This window comes from Vicugna pacos, chromosome 5 (genome assembly GCF_048564905.1).
Source record: "Vicugna pacos chromosome 5, VicPac4, whole genome shotgun sequence".
Taxonomy (NCBI): Eukaryota; Metazoa; Chordata; class Mammalia; order Artiodactyla; family Camelidae; genus Vicugna; species Vicugna pacos.
Window position 1 is genome coordinate 72449023 of NC_132991.1, and position 25076 is coordinate 72474098.

The 25076-nt window shown below is 32.9% G+C and overlaps 1 protein-coding gene and 1 long non-coding RNA gene across 6 annotated transcripts in view; one reads left to right on the forward strand and one right to left on the reverse strand.

Annotated features, from left to right (window-relative positions):
* BOLL (boule homolog, RNA binding protein) overlaps positions 1-21281 on the forward strand; it is a 55649-nt gene extending 34368 nt beyond the window's left edge. For 3 of the 5 annotated variants that reach the window (XM_006216004.3, XM_072961546.1, XM_072961545.1), the window contains exon 11: positions 7296-7627. In XM_006216004.3, the coding sequence (XP_006216066.2) occupies positions 7296-7319 (24 nt within the window). In that variant the 3' untranslated portion in view covers positions 7320-7627. Of the gene's footprint in view, positions 1-7295; positions 7628-12510; positions 12599-16693 lie in introns of those variants that run through there. The other 2 variants (XR_012072833.1, XR_012072834.1) reach the window with 2 other exon arrangements.
* Positions 5604-23579, reverse strand: LOC116280563 (uncharacterized). The gene is made up of 5 exons (XR_012072836.1): positions 23196-23579; positions 13524-13638; positions 12485-12578; positions 11307-11377; positions 5604-6153 (listed from the first exon to the last, which is right to left on the reverse strand). It is a non-coding gene; the product is annotated as an uncharacterized lncRNA (long non-coding RNA).
* Positions 23580-25076: the final 1497 nt, after the last annotated feature.

Here is a 25076-nt window from a genome sequence, read left to right on the forward strand (position 1 = left end):
TGATGGATACATGTCATACAGTTGTCAAAACCCATAGAACGTGTGACACCAAGAGTGAACTCTCATGTAACTGTGGACTTTGGGTGATAATGACGGGTTCATCAGATGTAACAAATACACAATTCTGGTACCAGTTGTGAGTAGAGGTCATTGTGCATATCTGAGGGTAGGGAGTCAACGGGAGCTCTCTACTTCCTACCCAATTTTTGCTGTGAACCTAAAACTACTCTAAAAAATAAGTCTTGTTTTTTTTTTTTAATTATCAAGGTACCCAGGTTCCAACCTAGAACCTTTAACTATTGATTTTATATGTTTAGTACTACAGTTGGTTGTGGATGTGCCCAAATAAAAGAAAACATTGAAACAGGGTCAATAATTGTTTCCCATTAGTCCCTCACAGCTATTATAATTATGACAATCTTTTCTTTGTATTTCTGTCTTCTAGAAAGATAATATAATTGTATATTACCATATATATACACATTATATATATTTATATATACACAACATATATATTTATATGTAATATTATATAATTGAGAGTTTTTATTTTCCATATAAATGGCAATTTATATCACCACATTTTTCTTTTTTATCTTAATGACACATTTAAATGGTAGTATATCCTCACTGAATCAAACTTTCTAAAACAATTAGGGAATGACATTTTTAATTAATTAAGTTCAGAATTTAGTTGCTGCTCTTAAGAAAATATGTAGACCTGGATCTTGATGCCCTTGGTGTTCCTAAAATGTTGAAATCTAAACTAAGATTGCCTTAAGATGGTCACTGAATATTGTCACTTTTATACCTGAAATGTTAATGATGATAGTATGCAGGATGGGGTCTACATGCTATTGAGTACCTTTGTAGCAAAAAGAGTAACACACTGATTCTTAATGGTATTAAAGAATAATCACCATGCCAGTCATTTGCATTTGATCTTGAGTTCAAGGAAAAAAGATAGTAAGATTCTGCACTGAGTTTTAAAGTTAATCTGGTTCCAAGGTCCCCTCCTAAAGAGTCTGCAGATATAAGTGTACTACAGTATAACTTGTTTCCCTTGTTTCCCTTCTCTTAACATATTTTATATGTTTAAAAACATGCTTCTGAGAAGGATTCAGAGTCTGAGAAGCCTCTGCAGACTGCCAAAGTCCATAGCACACATAACACAAAAACAATTAACCTGTTGCAACTATTTATTAAGACCTCTATTGTACCTGTAATAAATATATAGAAAAAGCAAAAAGAAATTTTAATAAAAACAGTTAACCTCTGTGTTAGAGTCACTTTATTTCACCTGTAACATAAATTTTTATAAGGAGGAATGTCTTTAGCTACATGTTCCTAATTCTAAGAGAGCTTTTGAGTCTTCCATACTAGTTGAGGTTATTCAGACTAGATAAACAATGACGTAGGAAGCAGGTTGATGGGGAGTAATACCAACCAGAAACTGCAGATGCAGTTTACCACATTAAGCAAACACACCTTCCTACAACAAACATTATAACAGATGTAATTTTCTATGAAAAAACACCTCAAGGTTAAAAAGTCAAGGCCTTGGAAGTATTAAAAACAAACTTCTTAATATTACAGGTGAGCTCTTTGTGCTTCTGTAGACTTACAACCTCAACTTCCTGATGGTAAAACATAGAATAAGTACTGTATAGATTTAACTTAAACACTGTGGTAACTAGTGCACAAATACTTATCTTCTTATGTATCTAAACATATAACCTAGTTAATCCCTGTTCTTTGTTGTCTGAAAAGCATTAGTATCAATAGCATCTTAATTTTTCTCAAGTTCCTATTAAACTTGTAATTTCTGATTTTGACTTTAATCAAGGTGAATGCAATATATTTGAGGATGGTGATCATTTGTTTCCACAGTATAGAGTATTATACACTCTTCAAATTGAAAGTGTCTTATTGTTTTCCTTCAAAGATTTTCAGAAGTTCTCAGCCTGAAACTTTTTTTCGTCTGAATAGTTTCAACCCCAGGGGTCAACACACTTTCTGTAAAAGGCCCAATAGTAAATATTTTAAGCTTGTAGCCCACATGTCTCTAATTCAACTGTTCAACCCTGCTATTGTAGCTTGAAAACAACTATGGATAAGGTATAAATAAAGATTGTGGTTGTGTTCCAGTAAAATTTTATTTACAAAAACAGGTGATTGGCCAGATTTGGCCTGAAGGCCATAGTTTTACAATATTTGGGTTAACCCATTGTCAGGTTCGTATATCCTCTTAAAGTATAATGTGAAATATAATACAAATGCTTTGGTTATATTTCTATTTTTAATTACTTGTTTTTCATCTATTTTTAACCTACATGGATTATTTAACCATTCGCATCTGGACTGCTTTAATTTTACATTTTCCGTAAATTCTTACCAGCCAAAATACGTAATCAGTGTGGGGTAAGTGTGAATAAGGATATTTGTTCATTACTGTGTAAGGATAAGGATCAGTTGACATAGTATTCTGAGTAAATTTTGTACTTCTTTTATGGTGGGGAGGGGAATCTGTCTCATTGTCTGATGTGTTTTATTTGCATACCAATTAGGTATTTCCATTCTTAGTTTGAGCACTTACTTCCTTTGCATTCTGAGGCTGTCATTCCCTCTAACTGAACATTTTTCCTCCTTTTACTCAATCTGTTTTCTTTCCTCTTAGCACTCATGCTACTTGAATGAGCACCTTACTTTTGGGACATAAGATTCAACTCATCAAACCTTAATAACCTTACAGAATGGTTTCCTGAACATTCTTTGGATAATATCTTTCCCCACTTTGACGACACAGGATAATAAGCAATAGAATTTTGTATTCCACACTACACTAATAATATTTTTAATTTATGTTTTGGAAAGGCATGAAGGAGGAGTATAGGGGTGTATTTTTCACTCATATGAAATTATTGTTCCTTCAGTACTGAGATTTAGTCAAATTACTTACCTAAGATTTATTGCCAAGATTTGATTTATTAGTCAAACCCCAAGGGTCTTGTTCTACTTCTTGTCCTCTTAGGTTGTCTTTAATTCAGTACTGTCAACTAGCCTGTGCTCAAATTTTATTTATTCTCATATGTGGCTTTCTTTCCTTATACTCTGTTTGATCTTTCTCTTTCAAAAAAATAGATTTCTTCCTCTTTTACCAGCTACTAATCATGAATTCTCTTTGCCCTCAAATTTTTCTTCTAGAGTCTTCCAGTCTTCTACATTTTAGTAGTGTTTAATAGTGAGTCTAACCATAATGCTTTGATTCTCTTCCTGTGTTAACACTAAAAGAACAACACCTGGATGGATGGTCACTACCTCCTCAAACTGAATACAAAATATCTTACACTTTATTTTCAGACTCCTCACCTCTTGTTAGTTTGCCCATCCTCCTTATACCCTGAAATCAAAACACCAGTGATTTTTTCTGACCTCTTAAAGTTACATGGTCTATTTATACTGTTTTGTGTCCCTTTTTCAGCTCACTAACTTACTAAAAATAATATATTCATTTGTCTTCCCACTGCCAGATCCCTCTTCTAAGCTCTTTTATTGCCTAACCAGATTACTGTATGTTTATTTCTTTAAGACTTTTCTATCTTCAGTTTCCATCCTTTAGTCATGCATAAAATCTGAATTCAGTTTTTTAATCTGAAGTTATTTTTTTTTCCCTCTTATCACTCTCAGCAGCTCTTATCCACACCCTTACCAAATTCTTTGCCATTACACATTATATTCTGCCTTCAGTATTTCCATAATTATCAACCTAAATTACTCACATATAACTATTCATATTTTTGAGCTATGGTGAAGCTAGCACTGCTCCTGTTCTCTCTAGGCATACTGAGTCTTTAACCAAGCAATTCCACATACAGAAACAAGTTTAACTTCACTTCTTTATCTTTCCTGAGAGAACCAGGGCATATTGCCAGTAAGCTATGAGTAGCTGATTAGGCATAAATAGCTGTATATTACCACAGTAGATTCAATTCATTTACCAAACATTTGTTGAGCACCTCCATGTGCAAGCCAGTATTATAAATACTGAGAATACAGCAGTGAATGATATTAAGTGATACTGGACAGTATTGAACAGCCCAGAGAAATCCTGGCCCGTCTGTGGAGTTTAGCAAACCAGATAAGTTTGAACCCCTAGAGTCACGCTGTTCTCAACATGGTAACCACTAGCCACATGAGGCTAGTTAATTTCAATTTTAAATTAATTAAATGAAATTTAAAATTCAGTTCCTTAGCTGCAACTAGCCACATTCTTTTTAATTGAGGTATAATTAATTTACAATATTGTGTTAGTTTCAGGTATACAGCATAGTGATTCAGTTTTTTTGCAGATTATATTCCATTATAGGTTATAAGATAATGGATATAATTCCCTGTGCTATACAATAAATCCTTGTTGCTTAGCTATTTTATATATAGTAGTTTGTATCAGCTGATACTAAACTCTTGATTTATCCCTGCCCCTCCCCTTTCCCCTTTGGTAACCATGAGTTTGTTTTCTATGTCTGTGAATCTGTTTCTGTTTTGTATATAAGTTCATTTGTGTCCTTTTTTTTAGATTCCACATATAAGTGATAATATATTTTATTTGTCTTTCTCTGACTCATTTCACTAAGCATAATATTCTCTAGGTCCATCCATGTTGCGGCAAGTAACAGTATTTCATTCTTTTGTATGACTGAATAATACTCCATTGTGTATGTGTGTGTGTATCATATTTTTTTATTGTAGTTGATTTACAGTGTTTCTAGTGTGCAGCATAGTGATTCAGTTATACATATATATATATTCTTTTTCATATTCTTTTTCATGAAGTATGATAATCTCTAGGTCCATCCATGTTGCTGCAAATGGCATTATATCATTCTTTTTTATTGCTGAGTAGTTTTCCATTGTATATATATGTGCCACATCTTTATCCAGTCATCTGTTGATGGACATGTAGGTTGCTTCCATGTCTTGGCTATCGTAAATAGGGCTGCTATGAATATTTGAGGTGCATGTATCTTTTCAAATTAGTGTTTTCATTTTTTTCTAGATATATGCCCAGGAGTGGAATTGCTGGATCATGTGGTAGTTCTATTTTTTATTTTTTGAGGAACCTCCTTACTGTTTTACATAATGGTTGCAACAATCTACATTCCCACCAACAGTGTGCAGGGGTTCCCTTTTCTCCACATCCTCACCAACATTTGCTTTCTGTAAACTTTTTGATGACAGCCATTCTGACAGGTGGGAGGTGATACCCCATTGTGGTTTTGATTTGCATTTCTCTAATTAGTGATGCTGAGCATCTTTTTATGTGTCTGTTATCCATCCTATGTCTTCTTTGGAAAAATGTTTATTCAAAGTCTTCTGCTCACTTTTTGATTGGATTGTTTTTTTGATATTGAGTTGTATGAGCTGTTGGTATATTTTGGATATTAACCCCTTGTAAATCACATCATTTGGAAATATTTTTCCCATCTCATACGTTGTCTTTTCATTTTATTGATGGTTTCCTTTGCTGTGAAAAAGTTTTTAAGTTTAATTAGGTCCTATTTGTTTATTTTTGCTTTTATTTCTTTTGCCTTGAAAGACTGATCGAAGAAAATATTGCTATGATTTATGTCAAAGACCATTTCACCTATGTTCTCTTCTTGGAGTTTTTTGGTTTCTGGTCTTACATCTAGGCCTTTACACCATTTTTTTTAACATTTTTTATTGATTTATAATCATTTTACAATGTTGTGTCAAATTCCAGTGTTCAGCACAATTTTTCAGTCATTCATGGACATATACACACTCATTGTCACATTTTTTTCTCTGTGATTTATCATAACATTTTGTGTATATTTCCCTGTGCTATACAGTGTAATCTTGTTTATCTATCCTACAATTTTGAAATCCCAGTCTATCCCTTCCCACCCTCTACCCACCTGGTAACCACAAGTCTGTATTCCCTGTCCATGAGTCTTTAGATTCCACATATGAGCGATCTCATATGGTATTTTTCTTTCTCTTTCTGGCTTACTTCACTTAGAATGACATTCTCTAGGAGCATCCATGTTGCTGCAAATGGCATTATGTTGTCGGTTTTTATGGCTGAGTAGTATTCCATTGTATAAATATACCAAATCTTCTTTATCCAGTCACCTGTTGATGGACATTTAGGCTGTTTCCATGTTTTGGCTATTGTAAATAGTGCTGCTATGAACATTGGGGTGCAGGTGTCATCCTGAAGTAGATTTCCTTCTGGGTACAAGCCCAGGAGTGGGATTCCTGGGTCATATGGTAAGTCTATTCCTAGTCTTTTGAGGAATCTCCACACTGTTTTCCATAGTGGCTGCACCAAACTGCATTCCCACCAGCAGTGTAGTAGGGTTCCCCTTTCTCCACAGCCTCTCCAGCATTTGTCATTTATTTTTGTTTATGGTGTGAGAGAATGTTCTAATCTCATTGTTTCACATGTGGCTGTCCAGTTTTCCCAGCACCGCTTGTTAAAACCACATTTCAAGTGCTAAATAGCCCTGTGTGGCTAGTGACTACCATATTTGACAGTGTAAATATAGAATGTTTCCATCAACACAGAATATTTCTGTCAGATAGTACTGCTCTAGAGAAATTGGAATATGGAAAATTTTGAGCCTATCCAAAATTTTAAAATATGTCATAGGATAACTTGGTTCCCTAAATTAGGAGCTGACCTATGCCCAAAGTGTCAAAAAGGTAGTAGAAACTAGGGTGTTTCTTTGTCCTAAACTAATACTAACATTTTAAAAAATCTCAGGATGACACAGATACATGGAACTACTCTGTGTTATATGACGCACCTACCTAAATACCTGTCCTACCAATGCAAGCTTGAAGAGAATTTTAGGGGTTCTAGACAACTTTCTAAATAGCCTTCTGCCAATCTCTACTCTCTTTAAAAAATAAAAAATGTGTTTAACACATGCATAATAATGTTTTCAAAATAGAAGGAATTTGTAACTCACTTATTTCTCTTTGACCTGTTACTCATTTATATATGTATGAAACATTTATACTGTGACACTAGAGATTGTGTGAAATAGACTGTAAGCTCTCTGAGAGCAGGGAGAAAGCCTTTCCTGAGTTCCGGACCCCTCCTCATCTCTATCTTTTCACTTCTTAACACTCTAATATAATTAGTACCACATGTTCTGCAGGAATTTAGTAAGTGTTCATTGATGTCCAACACTCATCTCTTCTAACTTATTCTTTTTTCCCTCAGTTCAGTCTTTCTGATCTGTATTTTCTTTCTCTTTACTTAACAGACAGTGTGGAGCATTCATTATTAAGACAATTGGGCAGCTCTAGTCCAGCTCAACTGATTTCTTATCCAACGATCCTTGTGTGGCCGAGATCCAGCTTCAACGAACCGGCTAGAAGCTGCCCGTTGTGAAACTTAGGGTTAGTTAATACCTCGCCATACTTATTTATTCCACTATAAGCTGTCTAAATTTGATGAAATTCGCTTTTTCAGCTGTTCTAGAAAATTATTTAGGTAGATGTGGCATGTTGGTGTTTTAATGTGTTAATCTAACTGTAGTGCCGTTTTCTACAACATGTTTTATCCATTCCATAAATAATAACCACATTGGGAATAGTGAGGTGTCTTTCATTTTCTCCGCTTTGTGTGATTTCTTTTTCTATCAGTCTTTTAGAAGTTATGTTTCATATTCTTTGTTATTTATTTTAATATTTAGGATAAGAGTCATTTCTAGTTCTAATAGAATTTTTAATACTTTCTTGCCCTTTAGTATATATTATGTTTAATCTTAGTGATTCAGTTCTACTACTTTGCTATTTTGTCATTTTTTGTCTAATTTTTTATTTATGTGTTAACTGCTATTCCTCATTTACTCTTGCTTCTACATTGGTTTTCAGAACTTGAATAGTATTTATACTTCTTTATAACATTTTCCAAACATTAGAAATAGAAATACTATCAACATAATCAGTATTCTTGCCTTTTCATGTGATTAATTTCACTATATTAAATTTTATTCTCTAATATTGATGTAGCTTACCTATAAGCCATTTGGTACCAAATTTTATATAATATGGGTCACCTAGTAGAATTGTTTTGTTATAAGAAAGGCTCACCTCTGCCATGATCCCATAACACTGACTGGTATTCTACTGTATTTTGGTGTTCTATGAATGCTTTAACCTTTTGACCTTTTCATCTTATATTTTACCGATATATTTAATTATATATGTTATCAATTCTTAAGAGGACAATTAATTATTTCCATAAAAAGCAAAACTATTTCTATACCAAAGGAAAACTTTAAATTCTTATTCTAAAGCCAGTTCTTACTATAAAATTGGAAAATAGGTGGGGAAAGAAAAGCTGTTGTTCAAAAGTTACAGAACAAATCATAAGTGTTTTTATCACTAAAATTTATTTGTAGTATGAAAAAATCCTTCAATCCATTTGCAACTCTTTCACTAACCTCCTAATTTTAGGAGAGATGGAGAAAACCCATAAATATTGGCATGACCTTAATAAATCTATATCTTTCTTCTCTTATTCTATCCCCAAATATATTCCATGTTTAGCAGCAGCAGAAATAATAAGACTTGGACCCCAGAGTTTTTCCTGGTGAGTGTGGGTGTTTCTTCTGAAACCATAGTGAATATGCTTGCTAGTCAAATGGTTTCTTAAGAACAGTAGGACCATATGAATATACACTAGCATATGAGGGTCCCATGTACATTAATTATTCTCAGTTTTTAGAAATGTAAAAAGACTAATTAAAAGGCCCACAATGAAATTTCAGAAGTTTTTGTTCTGTAAGTAAAATTATTAACCTCTGACATTAGAGATCTTCTTTTAATAGTACTATCCTTGAGGACAAAAAAGTTAAATGTTTTGATTTTCAAAATGTTAAACGTGATGCTAAACAAATCCCGGCCCTGTTAATAAAAATTAATGATGTATTGTTGGATAAGGAATTTTGATAATTATGGATACCACAGTGTGTTCTTCCACAGAGCTATATAGATTATATGTATGCACACATGTAATATATATACATAATATGCATACACACGTACATGTTTATATAAATATACATGCATATATAATTCATACACATAGGCTTTCTTAGAATTCAGCTTTATTTTGAGAAGCTAATCAAAACAGTGGCATTTATTGCAACCTAAATATATGGAAGACATCTTCAACCTTCTTCATGGCCTAGCTTGATAGCTCAAACATATTTTTCTGATAATAGATTTGGAGGTTGAAAATTCTCCCTACATATACTAAGTAAAGTTCATTTTTATTTTTTCTTTTCTGTAGTATATCTTCTATAGATTAATTTTGAAAAGAAATTTTTACTTACTTAGTACCCATTTTGGAAGGCCAATCTTAAGACACCTGCAGTTCACTCTGTTTTAAAGTGAAATGAATAATATATATATATATATATATATATATATATTAGTACCCATACCAGAATCACAAAGTAGTAACTTTGCAACCTGTTTTCCCAGAATCTCTAATACAGTCAGAGATAGAAAGACGGTAGCATGCAAAAGATAAAGCATCTTGGAAAATTAAGTCTGTAACTTCCTCTGTCAGCTGATTTCAGAAGGATAGCTTAGAAAAAGAGGTATGATTTAGTTTATAACATTGCTTTATAAATTTTTGCCAATGATGGCAGTACAGTATTTTCAGACATGTTTATACATGATAACTTTCATATATTAAGGAAGTATATTTCCTGGATTTATGCTATATTTAACTATAAAATAATTGGGGTCATACACAAAAAGTCATTGTATTTTTCCCAAAAGTAGTGCCTGGATACTATTTAAAATATAGAATCAAAGGACTAGAAAAAAATTTTAGGAGGGCATCCAATTCAACTTCTTTTTCCTGATTCAACTTTGATATCATGCATCAATATGCCCTATTGTTATAGTAATAAATTGCTAGACCCTGTACCTATACTTTGTCTAAAATGTACTCTGAAATCTCTATAAACTTCAGGGGAAAAGGGCCAGGTTCTTTCCAAAAGATAGATACAATATTCATAATTGGTGCTGTTTCTTTCAACTCTATTCAGTGTGTTAATTCTTGTACATAAATTCCTAAAAATATGCTATCAGCTTCTGTACTTACATTTTGAGTACTACTCTCTGATTAGCAGCTGAATTTATTGCTGTTGTTAGAGCTGCTTTGTGTGTTTCTGTCTCTGCTTTTATGTATTGCGTAAGTTTGCTAATGTTTTCTACATTCCTGGTTCCTCTCAGAAATCGAGTACCATTCAAGATCACATTATTTCACATTGTCTTTATTTCTCCTTTTCACATGACATAATCCTTCTTCAGTTTTCTATAAACTAGTTTCATGGTTATCTTGATGTTACCTACTTTCTGACCTGTCAGGATCACAAATATAAAATAGAAGGTGTAGATTTTGAACTAGTGAAATAACAGATTAAGGATTTCTCATTTTATCATTCTTTTTAGGCATGGTGCTTAAAATAGCATCACCTAATATAATGCCAGACCTGACTGTATCAAAGTAAAGATACACAATAACAGTATGAATAGTCATTAAGACATTTTACTTAGGCTAGTGAGTGATACCATTTTGACATCTAACTTATTTTTAAAACATAAAATTTTTAAATTTTCCATCTACTGATTTGTCAGTTTTCATTTGATATGTATTTCTTAGTTAAAAGAAGCCAATACTTGATTATTTACTAATATTTTGGTGCATAATTAGTGAAGCTAGTGTGTTAACCTCATTTTTGCATTTCTCTCAAGGTGTATAATGGTCATTTAGTATTTCTCTAAAGGTGATCTGAGTCATACATCTTAGTGTACTTTCTCCCCTTTGGAAAGAAGGTGTGTAAGAAGCTGCCTCTCTATATGTAGGGACTAAAGCCCTTCCCACAGTCTTTCCTCTCTTCAGCCCTCTTACTTGTCGGTTTTTTCCCTCATCAGAGAAAATTTGAGGGACTCTAGATCCTCATACTTCTTTGGGATGTATGTACCTACAAGATTCCAGTATGCTCTTAGGCCTAAAGAGAATTTCTAAAAGGAGTTTTTTTTTTTATTAGACTCTTACTTTTTTCTTAATTTCTTCCTTCATGGAGTAGAGAGGGTAAAATAGATCTCTGAGAGTTTTTCTTTCCTGGGGAAAATAATGCTTTTGAGGAGATGGTATTTGTGTTATTCTGTTATATAAGAAGAGTCAAGTATAAAGGCTTCAAAGTAAGCGTCTCGAAGTTCTTAGCATTTATTTTCCTCCCATTACTTACCATTGACAAGTTTTGTGGAATTTTCCCTATATCTTTGTCTTTAACAGGTTTCAGTGCTTTTTGCAGTTTCCCTGTTGGAAAATTATGAGTGAAAAATCAAACTACAGTTAACACTTAAACAACACAGGGGTTAGGGACACCAACACACACACACACACACACACACACACACACACACACACACACACACACGGTCAGAAATCTGAGTATAATGCGTAATTGACCTTCCATATCCACCATTCTGTATCCGTGGTTCCTCTCTGGTTCCTTATCTGTAAATTCAACCAACCGCACATTGTGAAGTACTATAGTTCATATTTATTGAAAAAAATCCACCTATAAGTGGATCCACAGAGTTCAAACCTGTGTGTTGTTCAAAGGTCAACTGTATATTCTTCCTGTCTCATGAATTCCCTAAGCCTACCAGTTGTCTTCTTTCAGTCTGGAAAGAATTCACTGTCTATTTACCTGAATATCTCTATTCCAATTTGTTTTCCAAATACCGTATCCTCGATGTTTGAATCAGTTTAAAAACAAAAACAAAAAAACACCTGAGTGTGCTGACAATGAGGAAGACCTCCCTCCATCTGGCTTTGCCCCTTATGGCTCTCAGCATTCTGAGGACCTCCATTTTCTATTTTGGATAGAATTTCTCCAAATTTTTAGAGACCCTTGAGTCTCTTCTTATCCACCCAATTCAATTAATTTTCACTGAAAATAATAAGGCTTATTTATATTTATAACGTAGCCATTACATATGCACTGTCACCTCTGCTTTCATTTGCAAATATGGCTCTAAACTGAAAGAAAAAATGCAATCAAGCATACTTATTTTGGGAAGAGTTTTGCCAAATGTCAACCATATTAGCAATGATATTTAAATTCACAGGAGAGTCCCAGAAAAGATGTCAGTATTGGGCTAAATATATAATCTAACAAAACTAATTTGAATTCTAGATTTTGGGAATGAAAGAAAGAACAAAGGATCTTTCCCCACCTCAACTGCCCTAAGAATAGGGTTAAAGAGAATGTCTATCAACCCAAACACTCAATCCAGTTTAGTAGAATTTCCAGTAGTACAGTGCAACATGAAAAAAAAAAAAATCATGTTTTCTCAGGCAATATGGGGAAAGATGTTTTGGCTTAAGATATCCAGCTTAAAAGTACCTAATTCATACCTGAGTGTCATTCTTGGTTTTCACAGCTTCTTTCCTTCTTCTGTTTCTGAACCTATTGGTGCTCTTGAAGCTCCATGTTTTTCACAAATGGTTCCTAATAACAGTGCATTTTGGAAGTATGAAAAAAAGAGAGAGAGGACCAGGATAACTTTGGCTTGAATGTGGAATGTTATATCCTTTTCTTTCATTTGCTTTATGTGTTATATAAGAAGAAATTTTAAAAGATGATGATTGGACAGAGTTATCTTTGTGTCTAATTCCTAAAGATCAGATGAAATTAGAAAGGATATGTCAGTTAATACTTTTTGTATATCTTATCTTACTATATTTCAAAAAAGGCTATCTTGTTTCCTCAAAGGATCTCATAGGTACAACCCTAGATAATGAAATACATTTTGGTTTGCACTTGACCAGATTTGTTTTTTTGAAGTTAAAAACTTCTTTTCAATCCATTCACTTGCTTCTTGAAAATTACTTTTAAATCATCACCTTTGCTTAAATTTTGTATACCTATTACAGAGAATTCAACTTCCCTTATTTTTTTCTAACTGTTTAATTATTGGAGAAAATATCCAAAATTATTTCTAAAGATCATTTCTTCATCCAGTTGATCTACTTTCTTTATTAAACACCCTTCAAACCAAACATCTTTATACACTCTAGGTAAAGGTAGCCAACAATATAGTATTCACTAACATGATTTAATCTCAGGTCATTCCATTTCAAAAGAATCTTGTCTCTATTGTTAATAAATACAGTTTATCCTAGTAAAACAAGCTTGTCATTAGGGTCTGTTTAAATAGGGTCATGTGTGAGAATGTAACTTCATCTTTTCTCAGAGATAATTACATTCTCAGAGACCTGCCAAGTTCCGATATAAATATTAACTTAACCTTCTTGGAAATAGGATTATATGGATTCAGAAGTAAAAGTCCTTGTTTTCCAGCATTTATTTCCCCTTGAATCTCACTCCCACCTTTACTGATGAGCAGCAAACAGACTTGACTTGATTCTCTTATTAGAAATCAAAGGTATTTACCTATAGACAAGGCCCTCTGACATTTTATCAATCATATCAATTTCTGCTTTCACTTCTGCTTGTAGTAGTCAGAAAGTTCTTGACTTTGCTGATCTCTGTTCTCAGTTCTCATCATCTGCCAAAATGATATATTTATCATTCAAATCAGGGCACTTGAAGTGGGCACCAAAAATAATTAAAATTATATAATTTTTGAAATATGTACTTATTGACCAACAAAGAAGTTTATCATATTAATAAACCTATTAAATCATTCTATTCAAAGACTGTTTTTCAAAAATGAAATTCTAGTATTACAAAAGCCATAAACCTAGACTGTCCCAGGGAAACTGGGATGTAGGTAACCCTATTAAGACATTAAAAAAATGAATGTAACATTAAACTAGGATCAAAAAGTATAGTCTGAAAGGCACACAGCCACAAGGAATAGGTGTGATCTCCCCTGTTACTTCAGCCCTTGATGCTTTATTGCTTTCTGCCTTAGCCATTGATACAGCTATATTAAAAAAATGTATTATGTTTAGGTATAAGCCTCTTTCCCTGTATTATAAACATGAAATCATAGAATCATGTACCTTAAGGACTACAGGGTCCATAACTGTGGAATAGTCTTACAATATTAGTCTTAAAATATTAGTAAATTAATCTGTTAACTAAATTTGCTATATGATTTCTAGGTAGTTCTAAAGAAAAGCTTCAGTTTAGTCATTGAAGATTATTTAAAGTCTATAAAAACTTTATAAAGTCTTATAAAAACCACATTAACTTTGTTGATATTGATGATAATCTGCTATAAAGTCATGCTTAGAATATCACATTTTTGCTTACTATATTTTTCCAGGACAAGAATAATACCTTGTATTTATATAGTACCGTAAATCTTACAGGCACTTCACATAGATTATCTCATTGTATCCACTCACTATTTTTTGTGAGATAATCAGACAACATTTTATAAGAGAAGTGAGGCTTAGAAAGGTTAAGAGAATTGCCAAAGATGATGACATTACTATTAAGAGGTTGAACCTAGGACTTCTGATCACTGATAAACTGTCACTTGTAAGAGGTAAGTGGTTACGGGGAGTGGTTTTGCAGGAGGGAGTTGAGAAGGGAAGATCCTTAGAGAACATGATACGTTTCAGAAATAATTTTAGTCTTATTCAAGAGTTATAGATCATCTTTCATTGAATCACTAAAATTAAGTCTTAGACACAAATAAAATGTCTAAACATAATCCCTTAAGCATCTGGGAGTCAGGGTCAAAAAAGTATTTCAATTCTAAAATTAAAAAGTTGTGATTAACATGAAACTGTTTAATCATGCTTTGATCAAGTAACCTAAGTATGAACAGTTTCCCAACCAAAATAGTGGAAACAGAATTACACTAGAATTTAATTTTTTAGATTGTTAGTCAAAAATTTTCTTTAAAAGTGTTGACTGTTGTGCAATTCAGCACTCAGAAATAGAAGGAACACAAGGTGAGAAAAAAGGTCTTTTAAGTTATCCCAGAAAAACCTAATTACCTCTGATAGCACAAGATACCTACAGGCGTTGCCATCTACTCTGTATTTGGGGAACATGGCACATTTCCACATGTTTTTGAAAACATAAAGTCTACCAACAAAAACAAATGAAACTTTGGTTTCTTCTCTTCTTCATTTCCATTCTTCTTGCTTATAACTGCAATACAGACATTTACCAGTCTTTGAATGGACCTTCTATGTAGTGTTTGCTATTTTGGGAAAGGGTTATTCTTTCTTTTTTTTTACATCCTAATGACAGTACCAAACTCATGCTACTTTTTATACTAATAAATGTGTGATTCCAAGATAATGGATCATTATCATAATTGCCTACTTAAGCCTCCTTAGCTCAAAAATTCTAACAGTGCCTACAGTTAAATATAGCCTGATGTCACTGAAGTACATTTTCTCACACTGATTTTGATAACTATCTTTTACATTATTTTACAATGTTGATAAATGCTTCTTTTCTGGTTAGAAGACTATTTTGCACCTCCACAAAGGATCCGTAAGTGATATGAATAAAGTCTGTGTAACTTGCACAATTTAAAACATTTTTAAAACTAGAAGCATCTAGGTCTGATATGCCATTAAAAAATTACCCATTGTTTTTATAACTATTTTAGCATTGGCAAATTGTTTCATTGTTAGTAGACATGCTTAGTCTTAGCAGGTCAACAGAATAGTATCGATGCCCTGATCATGGAGAGTACAATAGCTAATCTACCATGCCTCTTTAGGGAAATTGGGCTTTTTATCTTAGAAGCTTTAGTTAATTTTCCTTAATTATATTGAAGTTGCTAGTTTTTAGAAGAACTACCAGAACACTTGATAATACATTTCTGTTGTTCCATTCAAGCTGGGTAATTGATTTAGCCTACATGCTACTTCCAAAGTTTTATTCAGCTTTAAGAGAGAAACTTAGGCTCCTTGATGCCTGCATTCTTCTTGAATCACAATATTTAAACTCAAGTCATCTAAAGCAGACAGAGCAAATGATGAGTTTTTTTTGATGATGAGCAAATGATGAGACAAAAGGATCTGGCTAAACACTGATGCTCTGAAGTAAGGTATTTGTCATTAGAGATGCCTTAGCTAAAATTTTCCTATTCTCAAATATATTGAGCAAAGCAGTATCTCCAGCAATCCTTATGTTCAACAGTGGATCAAATAAAAATCATTTGTTAGAACACAGTCTATCCATTAGATATTTAACAGTAGGATATTCCTCTATTAACATCAAAGTTTTTTAATAATTCCATGATTTTCTCTGGATAGACACTTTCTCAACCATAGGGTCTGCTTGTAATTTTGTATATCACTGAATACATAAATCTTTTTTTCTTTACCAAAGTTTAGGGCTGGCAAAAGGAGGAAGTAGAACCTAATAATTCAGAAATACTATTAGATGTGGCTATTCTCACACCCTTTGCTATGAGTCTTTTTTATAGCCCTAAGACGCCTCCCTGTCAGCAGTGGGTTATAAGGTAGCCTACTCTTTCTAGTGGGAATTTCCTAATGTACAACTAATCTCCTCAGAATCCAGGCCCAGTTAATATTATTTTTTAAATCTTTCCATTAAGTAATTATAAAATAAGAGCCATTTAAAGTGCATTAAAACCCAATTTTCTCTAAATCTCTTAATAGGAACCAAGGTTACATTCTGTGAGAAGAAAATTTTCTCAGCCTTCATCTGTAGGTTTGAAACCTCGATATTCTCGAAGCCCACATTTTCATCCTAGAAAAGATTTCAGAGCAGAGAATTCAGTTCTTACTGCATCTTCCTCTACTGATTCTGTTAAGTAGAGTCTTGGATAACTATTATATCCAATAATAGAAAACAACTAGCCCCATGTGTGGTCTGGTAACAAATGTGAGGGTTTCGGACATGCTTAAGGTTAAATGTTTTTGCTTTTTTAAGGGAAGTAAAGAAATCTAAGTAGCCAGAATATTGGAGGTACAGGATAAAATCATGGTTTCCTTTAATAATTCACACACACTTAAGTAACATAGACTTATAATCTGTAACAAAAAAAACAAAGGTCATATCTATAAAACAAGTATCTTGATAAAGTTTGAAGATTTTGGTCATCATCGGGTTATCTTATCAACATGATAATGTCATATACAACCACTTGAAAACATCTTCAGTGTTTGGATTTTACAGCTTTATTCCGGAAGCTTTATATTTCTTAAGCATAGCATGGCATATACAGAACATACACAGCAACAAGCAATGTGGTGTAATCAGGTAAATTAAAAAAAAAAACACTGTCTTGTTGGGGAGATAGCATGTGTAGAAGAGTCTAGCTTCCGCATTATTTTCACTATATTTAGGTTTGTGTATATTTTACCTATTTCAATATTTTTGATAAAACATTTCAAATTCTAGGTTTACATTAGAAATTTTGCCAGATATTAATACATATAAGAACAATTTGTATATATAATATCTGGAAATCTCTGATATTATGACCATTTATTTTATATCAATTACAATGGCCAAAGTTGACACTATTCTTAAATATACTTAAAGATCTCTATCTCCTTATGTACTTCTGGCACTCTTGTTATTCAGGCAAGCATAAGGGTTCTTACAGCATCTTAGCAAGTATAAGCATTCACTGCATATCATGTCCACACAGTGACACTGTTAATATTGCTTTTTATCTTTCATTCAGGTCTTAGTTTTTAAGGTTTCTAGACTTTCAAAACATTAACTTTGACTAAATAAAACTTAACCATAACATTATATTTCACGTTCTAAATACAAAGCTTGATTGCTCTTACAGAATTGAAAAAGTTTTTCATTAAAAAATGCCACACTTAATAGAACTTTTTAAATTTAAAAACAGCCATGCCAACTATTCTTTAAATGCTGCCTGTTTAATATATACCCCAAGTTTCTTCTGCAAAAACATGATATTCCTTTTATAGAAGATTGGGCTAATAATAAAAGAATAAAAATTGTTATATAAATAAGCAATATTTAAATTAACTATAAGGAAATTTATTCAAGCATTTATTTAAATTTGATTGCACAATACTAGAAGTCTTACTTTTTTCACTATTTTAATTTCATGTCCACTCCAAAAACTAAAGTTGGTTTGCAGTTGTTAGGAAAGAATAAGAATTATATATTAAAACTTTCTTATAATATTAGAAAGATATAACCCAGTTATAAGTTAATTTTTTTATCCTGTCTCATAAAGAAGAATTAATTATCCATTGATGTATATATTTTTGGAGTATAATCACCAAAATGTTTCTGGGCTAAAATAATTAGGTTGAGGAATAAAATGTAATAGCCCAGTTATAGACTAAATAGTATATATCCAAAGACCAGTCCGTCTATTGAGAATATTTTATTTGCTACATTTATTTTGAAAGTAGCATGCTGTATGTTATGTTCCAGTGTTCTATAATTAGAGCTCTAGTCAAAAAGATCATGAAACAGTCTAATACTCCACTTGTCTGGTGTTTTCAGTATACACTTTAATCCCATATTTATAATTCAGGCTTGTTCTAAAACTTACAAATTTGAAGAGTCCAAGAATAATTGCATTTGCTTCAAAAAAATTTACGTTAGTGTTTTTCTTAGCTAAGGTATTGTAGACAATTGTGCTCTTTACAAAAATGTACTGATGTACTTCCATAGTACATTCATTCAATTCTGTAAAAATTATATTACTTCCTTTTTCTCTCCAGATATAAAATACAGAAAAAATAGAGGTGATATGAAAGTTCATTAATTCTAATGTACTAAAAAAAGCCTGTTCTGCCTAAATTGTGATACTGTCCTCTTATTTTATAGCTAATATAACATATCCATGATAGCAGAAACAGCTTTAATAACTATAAAAAGATCAATGTTTTAACTTTTAATTATCAAAGTCCTTTTTATTCTAGGTCATGATATAAAAATGAACAAGGATATAGATACTAAACCCTCATGCTTAACCGCATATAGTTCTGAAACAACCAATGACAGTATATAAAGGAAATGTTTAATTAACATAAAAAAAATTACCTAAAGAAGCATATCTTTTTTTTTCCTTTGGTGTTTTGGAGAAAACATCTAAAGGATAATAATTTTAAAGTATACACTAACAATTTAAGGTGATTTTTAATAACTTTCAGTGTGTTTCTTGCTAATCATTTTTAGGATCTTTGTTTTTAATATGTCTAACTTTGGTACCAAAACAAAGAAAGCTACACAATATCCACTTACATATTTTTAGCAACACTTAAAAGAAGCTTCCTAAAATCCTTATTAATATCTGATCTATTATGCAAACTATTTTTTAAACAATGTAATAGATGTAAATTTTCCCTACCCTATACATACCCAAATACTGATTAGTAAAGTCAACCTTAGGATTCTTTTATTCAGGATGTACCAGCTGTTTGTTTGTGAGACTAGCTTTCAATAAAATAACATATTTAATATCCTAATGTCTAAGCCAAAGGAAAAATGAAAATAAGCTTATCAACAATCCTGTGTTTACCAAATACATTTTTACACCTGTGTCCTAGCTATGTGCCTATCTTTAAAGAATGACTTGTTTAAAACTCGAGCTCAGACTTACCTACCTTCACATATTGAATATTTAAGACATCTACCTCTACAAACTTACCAATGATGGGTCTTGATAACTTAGTTGAACTTGGCTAGTCCCCTTCACACTACATTAGATGTTAAGTAGTAAGTCTTCACTATTTTTCCTTTGTTTTTCTGAGATCAGGCTGATTTCCTAATTTTTACACTTAGCTATACACAGTTATACATTTACATTGGTTTTTGTGCCCCAGAACTGACAGCTCCGCTTTTATATGGTCTCCATGGATTATGGAAAAAAGGAAGAAGTGCTATATAGTCTTGTTAGGCTAGAAAGCTAATTTTATGACATTAGTTACATCCAAAAATGTTTTATTTAAAACTTGTTATGAATTAACTACCTTCTAGAAACTGATTTTTATGTGGACAAGATTTTAATAAGAAAAAACTTCATACTTCAAGGACTGTTTATTAATTGTTACTTTTAAAGCTAGGTCAGACAATGTCATAATGAATGTTAAAAATATTTCCTTTATATTCAGCAAAATATACTCCTCCCCAATCTGAAAATGGTGTGAAAATCCAACCATCAGCTTTCATGCAATTAACCACACATATTTTCAATAATTAATTTTATTTTAGTACTTAACAATTTTCTTCTATAATACCAAAATAGGATTCTTACACATTATAACTTGATTTATTTAATTACATTCCAATAATGAGTTGTAAAATGAAACTGAACTCAGGACTAAAAAGTTTTGCTTTTTAAAAATGTAGGGCGTTTCCATAATACAATTTTTATAGAAATTTAAATACAAAAAGTTAATGCAATAATTTCAATTTACAAGGACTGAGGATTCTCTGCTTTATGAAAGGCTTTATAAATTCCTTTAGTAAGTGATTTTCAAAAGTAATCTTAAAAATGCTATGTAGAGTTTTTTTTATAATACATCAGTCTGATTCTATTAACAAGTCATAATCTACCATGCAAAAAATACGGGAAAAGTACCCATCGTGCCTTGCTAATTATGGGACTGTGTAGCTTGAATTTAAACAGTTCTGAAGAAATTATTTAAAACATAAAATAAAATGTAGATGTTCTTAGCTCTCAAGTTAGCAAAGACTTTAATAGTTTTTGATACATTTTTAGAAATACAACTTAGATGATAGCTAAAAGACCTATATACCATGGGTTTCATCCTGAACTTCTTCACGGTGTAGCCCATGTCCAACTTTAGCTACATTTCATTAAAAAAAAAAAAGTAAAATATGACAATAGCGTAGTCTTTATGCAATTCATAATAAAGTCTCTAACTTGTAGAAGTTAAAACTTGACTGTCATATATGACATATAGAAGATATAATTTACAGGAATTATCCAATGTGTGGCATTTTTGCTAACATGGTGGTATTTGCTTTGGTAATAACTGTAGTCAAGGGCATTTAATCTGGTTCCTGCAGGCTTGTTAGGAAAGATGTCATAAGAATATAGTAATAAATGTTCAGTAAATTCACAGAACTTAAATTGTTAGTAAATAGATGAGTCTTTTAATAAGTTCATTTGTATTAAACTGTATGTGTGAAATGAAAAAGTTTCAGTGTTTGTGACCTCTAATAAAATTCTCTGGCTTTGTTACTATAATAGTTAACTCAAATAAAACTTTTGAATATTGATGTTTTCATGTTTAGAGATAAATGTGTAAAGAATTAGTAAAATGTTATTTTTAAATATCTAGATTCATGAATTTATGACAACATACTTTCACTTAGAGAACGGTTGGATTCAAAAACCTGGAACCCTATTCTGAAAATAAGAAACAAAATAATCTTAAGGAAAAAGAAAAACAGAGACTATAGAGCTATTAACACTTTTAACAATTTACACCAGCACACATAAGCAGGCTTCAGGTATAAAGGAAACTACTGAGCAAAAGAAAAATATACCATATTTCAGCATAAGGTAAGTATTTTTCCTAAGTTTCTATTCTGGCACTCATCTCTTTCATAATCTAGTGTCAAGAACTAATTTTACTACCTCCTCTTCCCCACGACACAGCGCCCTCAGTACACACTCAGGCACTGTCGTGGTGCTAAGGATGGTGTTGAGCTTTGGCACTAAAACAAGTTTGAGTCTAGGCTCTCCTGTTTTATAAGCCATATAACCTTAGCCAAGTTACTTAATCTGTGTCTCAATTTCTTACCAGTTAAATGGAGTTAGAAGAATACTTCATAGGGCTGACGGAAAAAGTAAATGAGAGAACACAAATAAGGAACACAGAACTGGTGGTTCCCTCCCTTCACCTTCACTTATTACTGAACTAACAATTAAGAAAATTTGGCAAAATTGTGGCCGTGGGATAATAATCCAGAGAAGACTTACTGAACAGCTATATTTACCGATATTTCTATTCAAAAAACAAGTCATTATTTTCACAGAGGCATGCATGGAAAAGGACAGAGTTTTAGAGTCACAAAACTTTAACTGCTATAAATTTTTGATTTTTTTCTATACTTAGCAGTGATGATACACTTAACAGTGAGCACTGAAGACTGAAATGCTAATGTCTAGTGTTATAATATTTTTACTTTCTCATTGCCTGGTTTCTCTGAACTCACAAACGGCAGTTTCATTTCTTCCCAAACTTGAACGTTTCTCGTCATTTTCAGTTTTAACTTTTTACATTTTGAGGCTATCTATCATTGGATCATACAAGTTTGTAATTGTTGTAACTTTTTGGTACATTACTCCTTTTACATTAAGTCTCACTTTAGTAATGGTTTTCCCCTCAAAACAGATTATCTACTATTAATATTATGATACCAGATTTATTTTGGTTAATACATGCCTAGTGTTTCTTCATGTCTCATTTTCTGTGATAAGTATATACCTTGTAATGACATAGAGCTAAATTTTTAACTTTAAGCTTGAATATTGCTGTCTTTTGACAGAAAGTTCATCCTATGACATTTTTTTTATTATCATTACTGATATCTTTGTATTTATTTCTGCCATCTTATTATGGGTTTTCTTTTGCCATATTTTTCATTTTTCTTTGCCTTTTTTTCTCATTCCTCTCTTCTACTAGACTTGAGTATTTTTTTTAACATTTCATCTGGCTAGGAAGAAATACATTCTATTTGTAGTATTTTAGTGATCAACTAAAATCGTGTAATATGCTTAATAACTTTATATTTTTAATATTTATAGCCTTTTAACCAATAGACATTTCTAGATTAGTTCAAAGGAAGTCAGATTACTGAACTATCATATTTAATGTGTTCCAGAATAAAGGTTATTATCCTTTTAAAAGTATTTTAATCAGGAAAATATATAATTAATCATATTTTAATTGAATGTATTAAGAGAATAGGACAATGACTCCAATCTATAACAGTCATAAATCTGGTTTTGAAGGTTCATCTTCATGTTCAATCCCACAAATCGCACAGTGACTGTCAGCTAAGGAGAGTGTATACATACAAGGCATGGCCTTATTAGAGGAGGTTAGTACCACTTTACCCACACCATACACTAAGAAAATTGGCATCATCCATTTCCACAGTTGTTCCCAGAGCTGTCCTGCTTACCCAATGAGTTTTTCAGGCCCTCTGCAGATGTTTCATTCAAAAATCCTTAACGACTTGAAGGCAAGGCTCATCTCTCCTTGGAGGTATAATTTTCTTCTTGCAGATCGTATATTCGGTTTCCAGAAACATCCTGACATCTGATACTATCCTGTTCTTAAGTGAAGAGCTGTGGACTTTAAAATCCATGTGAGTACACTGTGTCACAGACAAAATGGGATTGAAACTCAGTTCATAGCCAAGGGTGGAACTTCTATACTACAGCCTCGCCTTACTTTGGTGAAGATCCAAGTAAGGCTGAAGCTGCCAACAGCTATTCATGAAAAGAGGCACAGTAGAGAGTATATTATTTCTAGTTGTCAAGGCCATAGGAAGATCCTCTTGGTGTGTAGCTCTTCCTAATCCCCTTTCCTCATCATGGAAACGTAAGTAGAAACTGATTAATGTGATACAATCTTAAGCAGGGTATTTTAAATATGGTCAAGAATTCCATTAGATGGTTCTGCTTAGTTCAGAGGATCTATAATGGGTAACCTAAGACTACCTGAAACTAAGAAGTCAATTTCACCTCTAAACTGGTTAGTCCCTTCCCCTAAACTCAAAGTAGTTCTTGATGATAGAAAAAAATCAGCTTAAGCTGGACTTCTCCTATCTTGTCTCAAAAAAAAGAGTCACTCTCCTTTAAAGGTGAAAGTCCCCACTAATTAACTTTCATTAACTTCGTTGTTACTATTCTGGCCCTTCCAGCAACATTAACCTCTAAGTTTATTGTGTCCTATTGATAGAAATTAACTAATCCTATCCAAAGCTCCTGCAAGAGGAAGGGCAGGGCCAGCTGTGTTGTGCTGAAATGACATACTTCATACTGTCTTAGTTTTGCAAGGGACTCCAAGGCTTTCTAGAACTGATCCCCCTAACCTGTACTCCTAGTTACCCCAGCCTGTGCCCTAGCTTTCCTCAAGCTCTCTGAACTAGTAAACTTTTGCAGCAAAAACAGACACCTAACTGCCACACCCTTTTAGGCCCACTATATTATTCATTCCGGCAAAAGATGAGGGCAAGGACCCATCAAGGTTTACAGCATCCCAGACCTCAGCAGGAAGAATGGTTGTCCTACACCTGGTAGAAGTATGGATAGGGGAGAACTGCCTCCAAGAGGCAATTACAGATTATCAGACAGCAGCTTTATGGACCAACTCTTAGTCAAGAGGCCTGGCCTCTCCACCGTAACTCAAGGTTACATTAATGCAGGCCGACACTGTAACTATACACTCACTTAGGGGTGAAGCAATCAGAGGTCCAGGAAACCATCCCTACCATAATGCCCAAGGAGTAATCTGTCAAATGGTTGGTACTGCCACCTGCTACCCAAGCCACTTGTGATGGTAAGTCATCCTAGTTGGAGGCCCACAACCTGACCAACTAGTGGCTTTACTTCAGTTTCAGAAATTCCCAGATCTAAAGAGTTACATGCCAATCACAAGTACAACTATGGGAGGGGAAAAAAAAGGCCTGTGCCTCAGAGCCCATGTCCCAGCAGAGGCCTTCTTGAGTTTCTCAACTTAATATTCAATTTATCAGGCTCTTCTCAGCCCTGACAGAGTCACACAGGTGTTTAAAAAAAATAATGAGGCCTACTTCCAGAATAAGTATGAGATTTCATTGAAATGAAACTATTTATTATCGCTGCCTATTTTGGGCCTCCATATAGCCATAGGCTTTCTGACTTCTGAGGTGCCTAATCCTTAAGTTCACTTGTGGAATAGCCCTCTAGTATACAATGGTGCCACGTATACACTGCCTACAATTTCTTGCATAACTTCATAGATAAGACTGTAATCTACTGGGTTGACAGCTTATTACTTTACTTTGACATCCCATGAA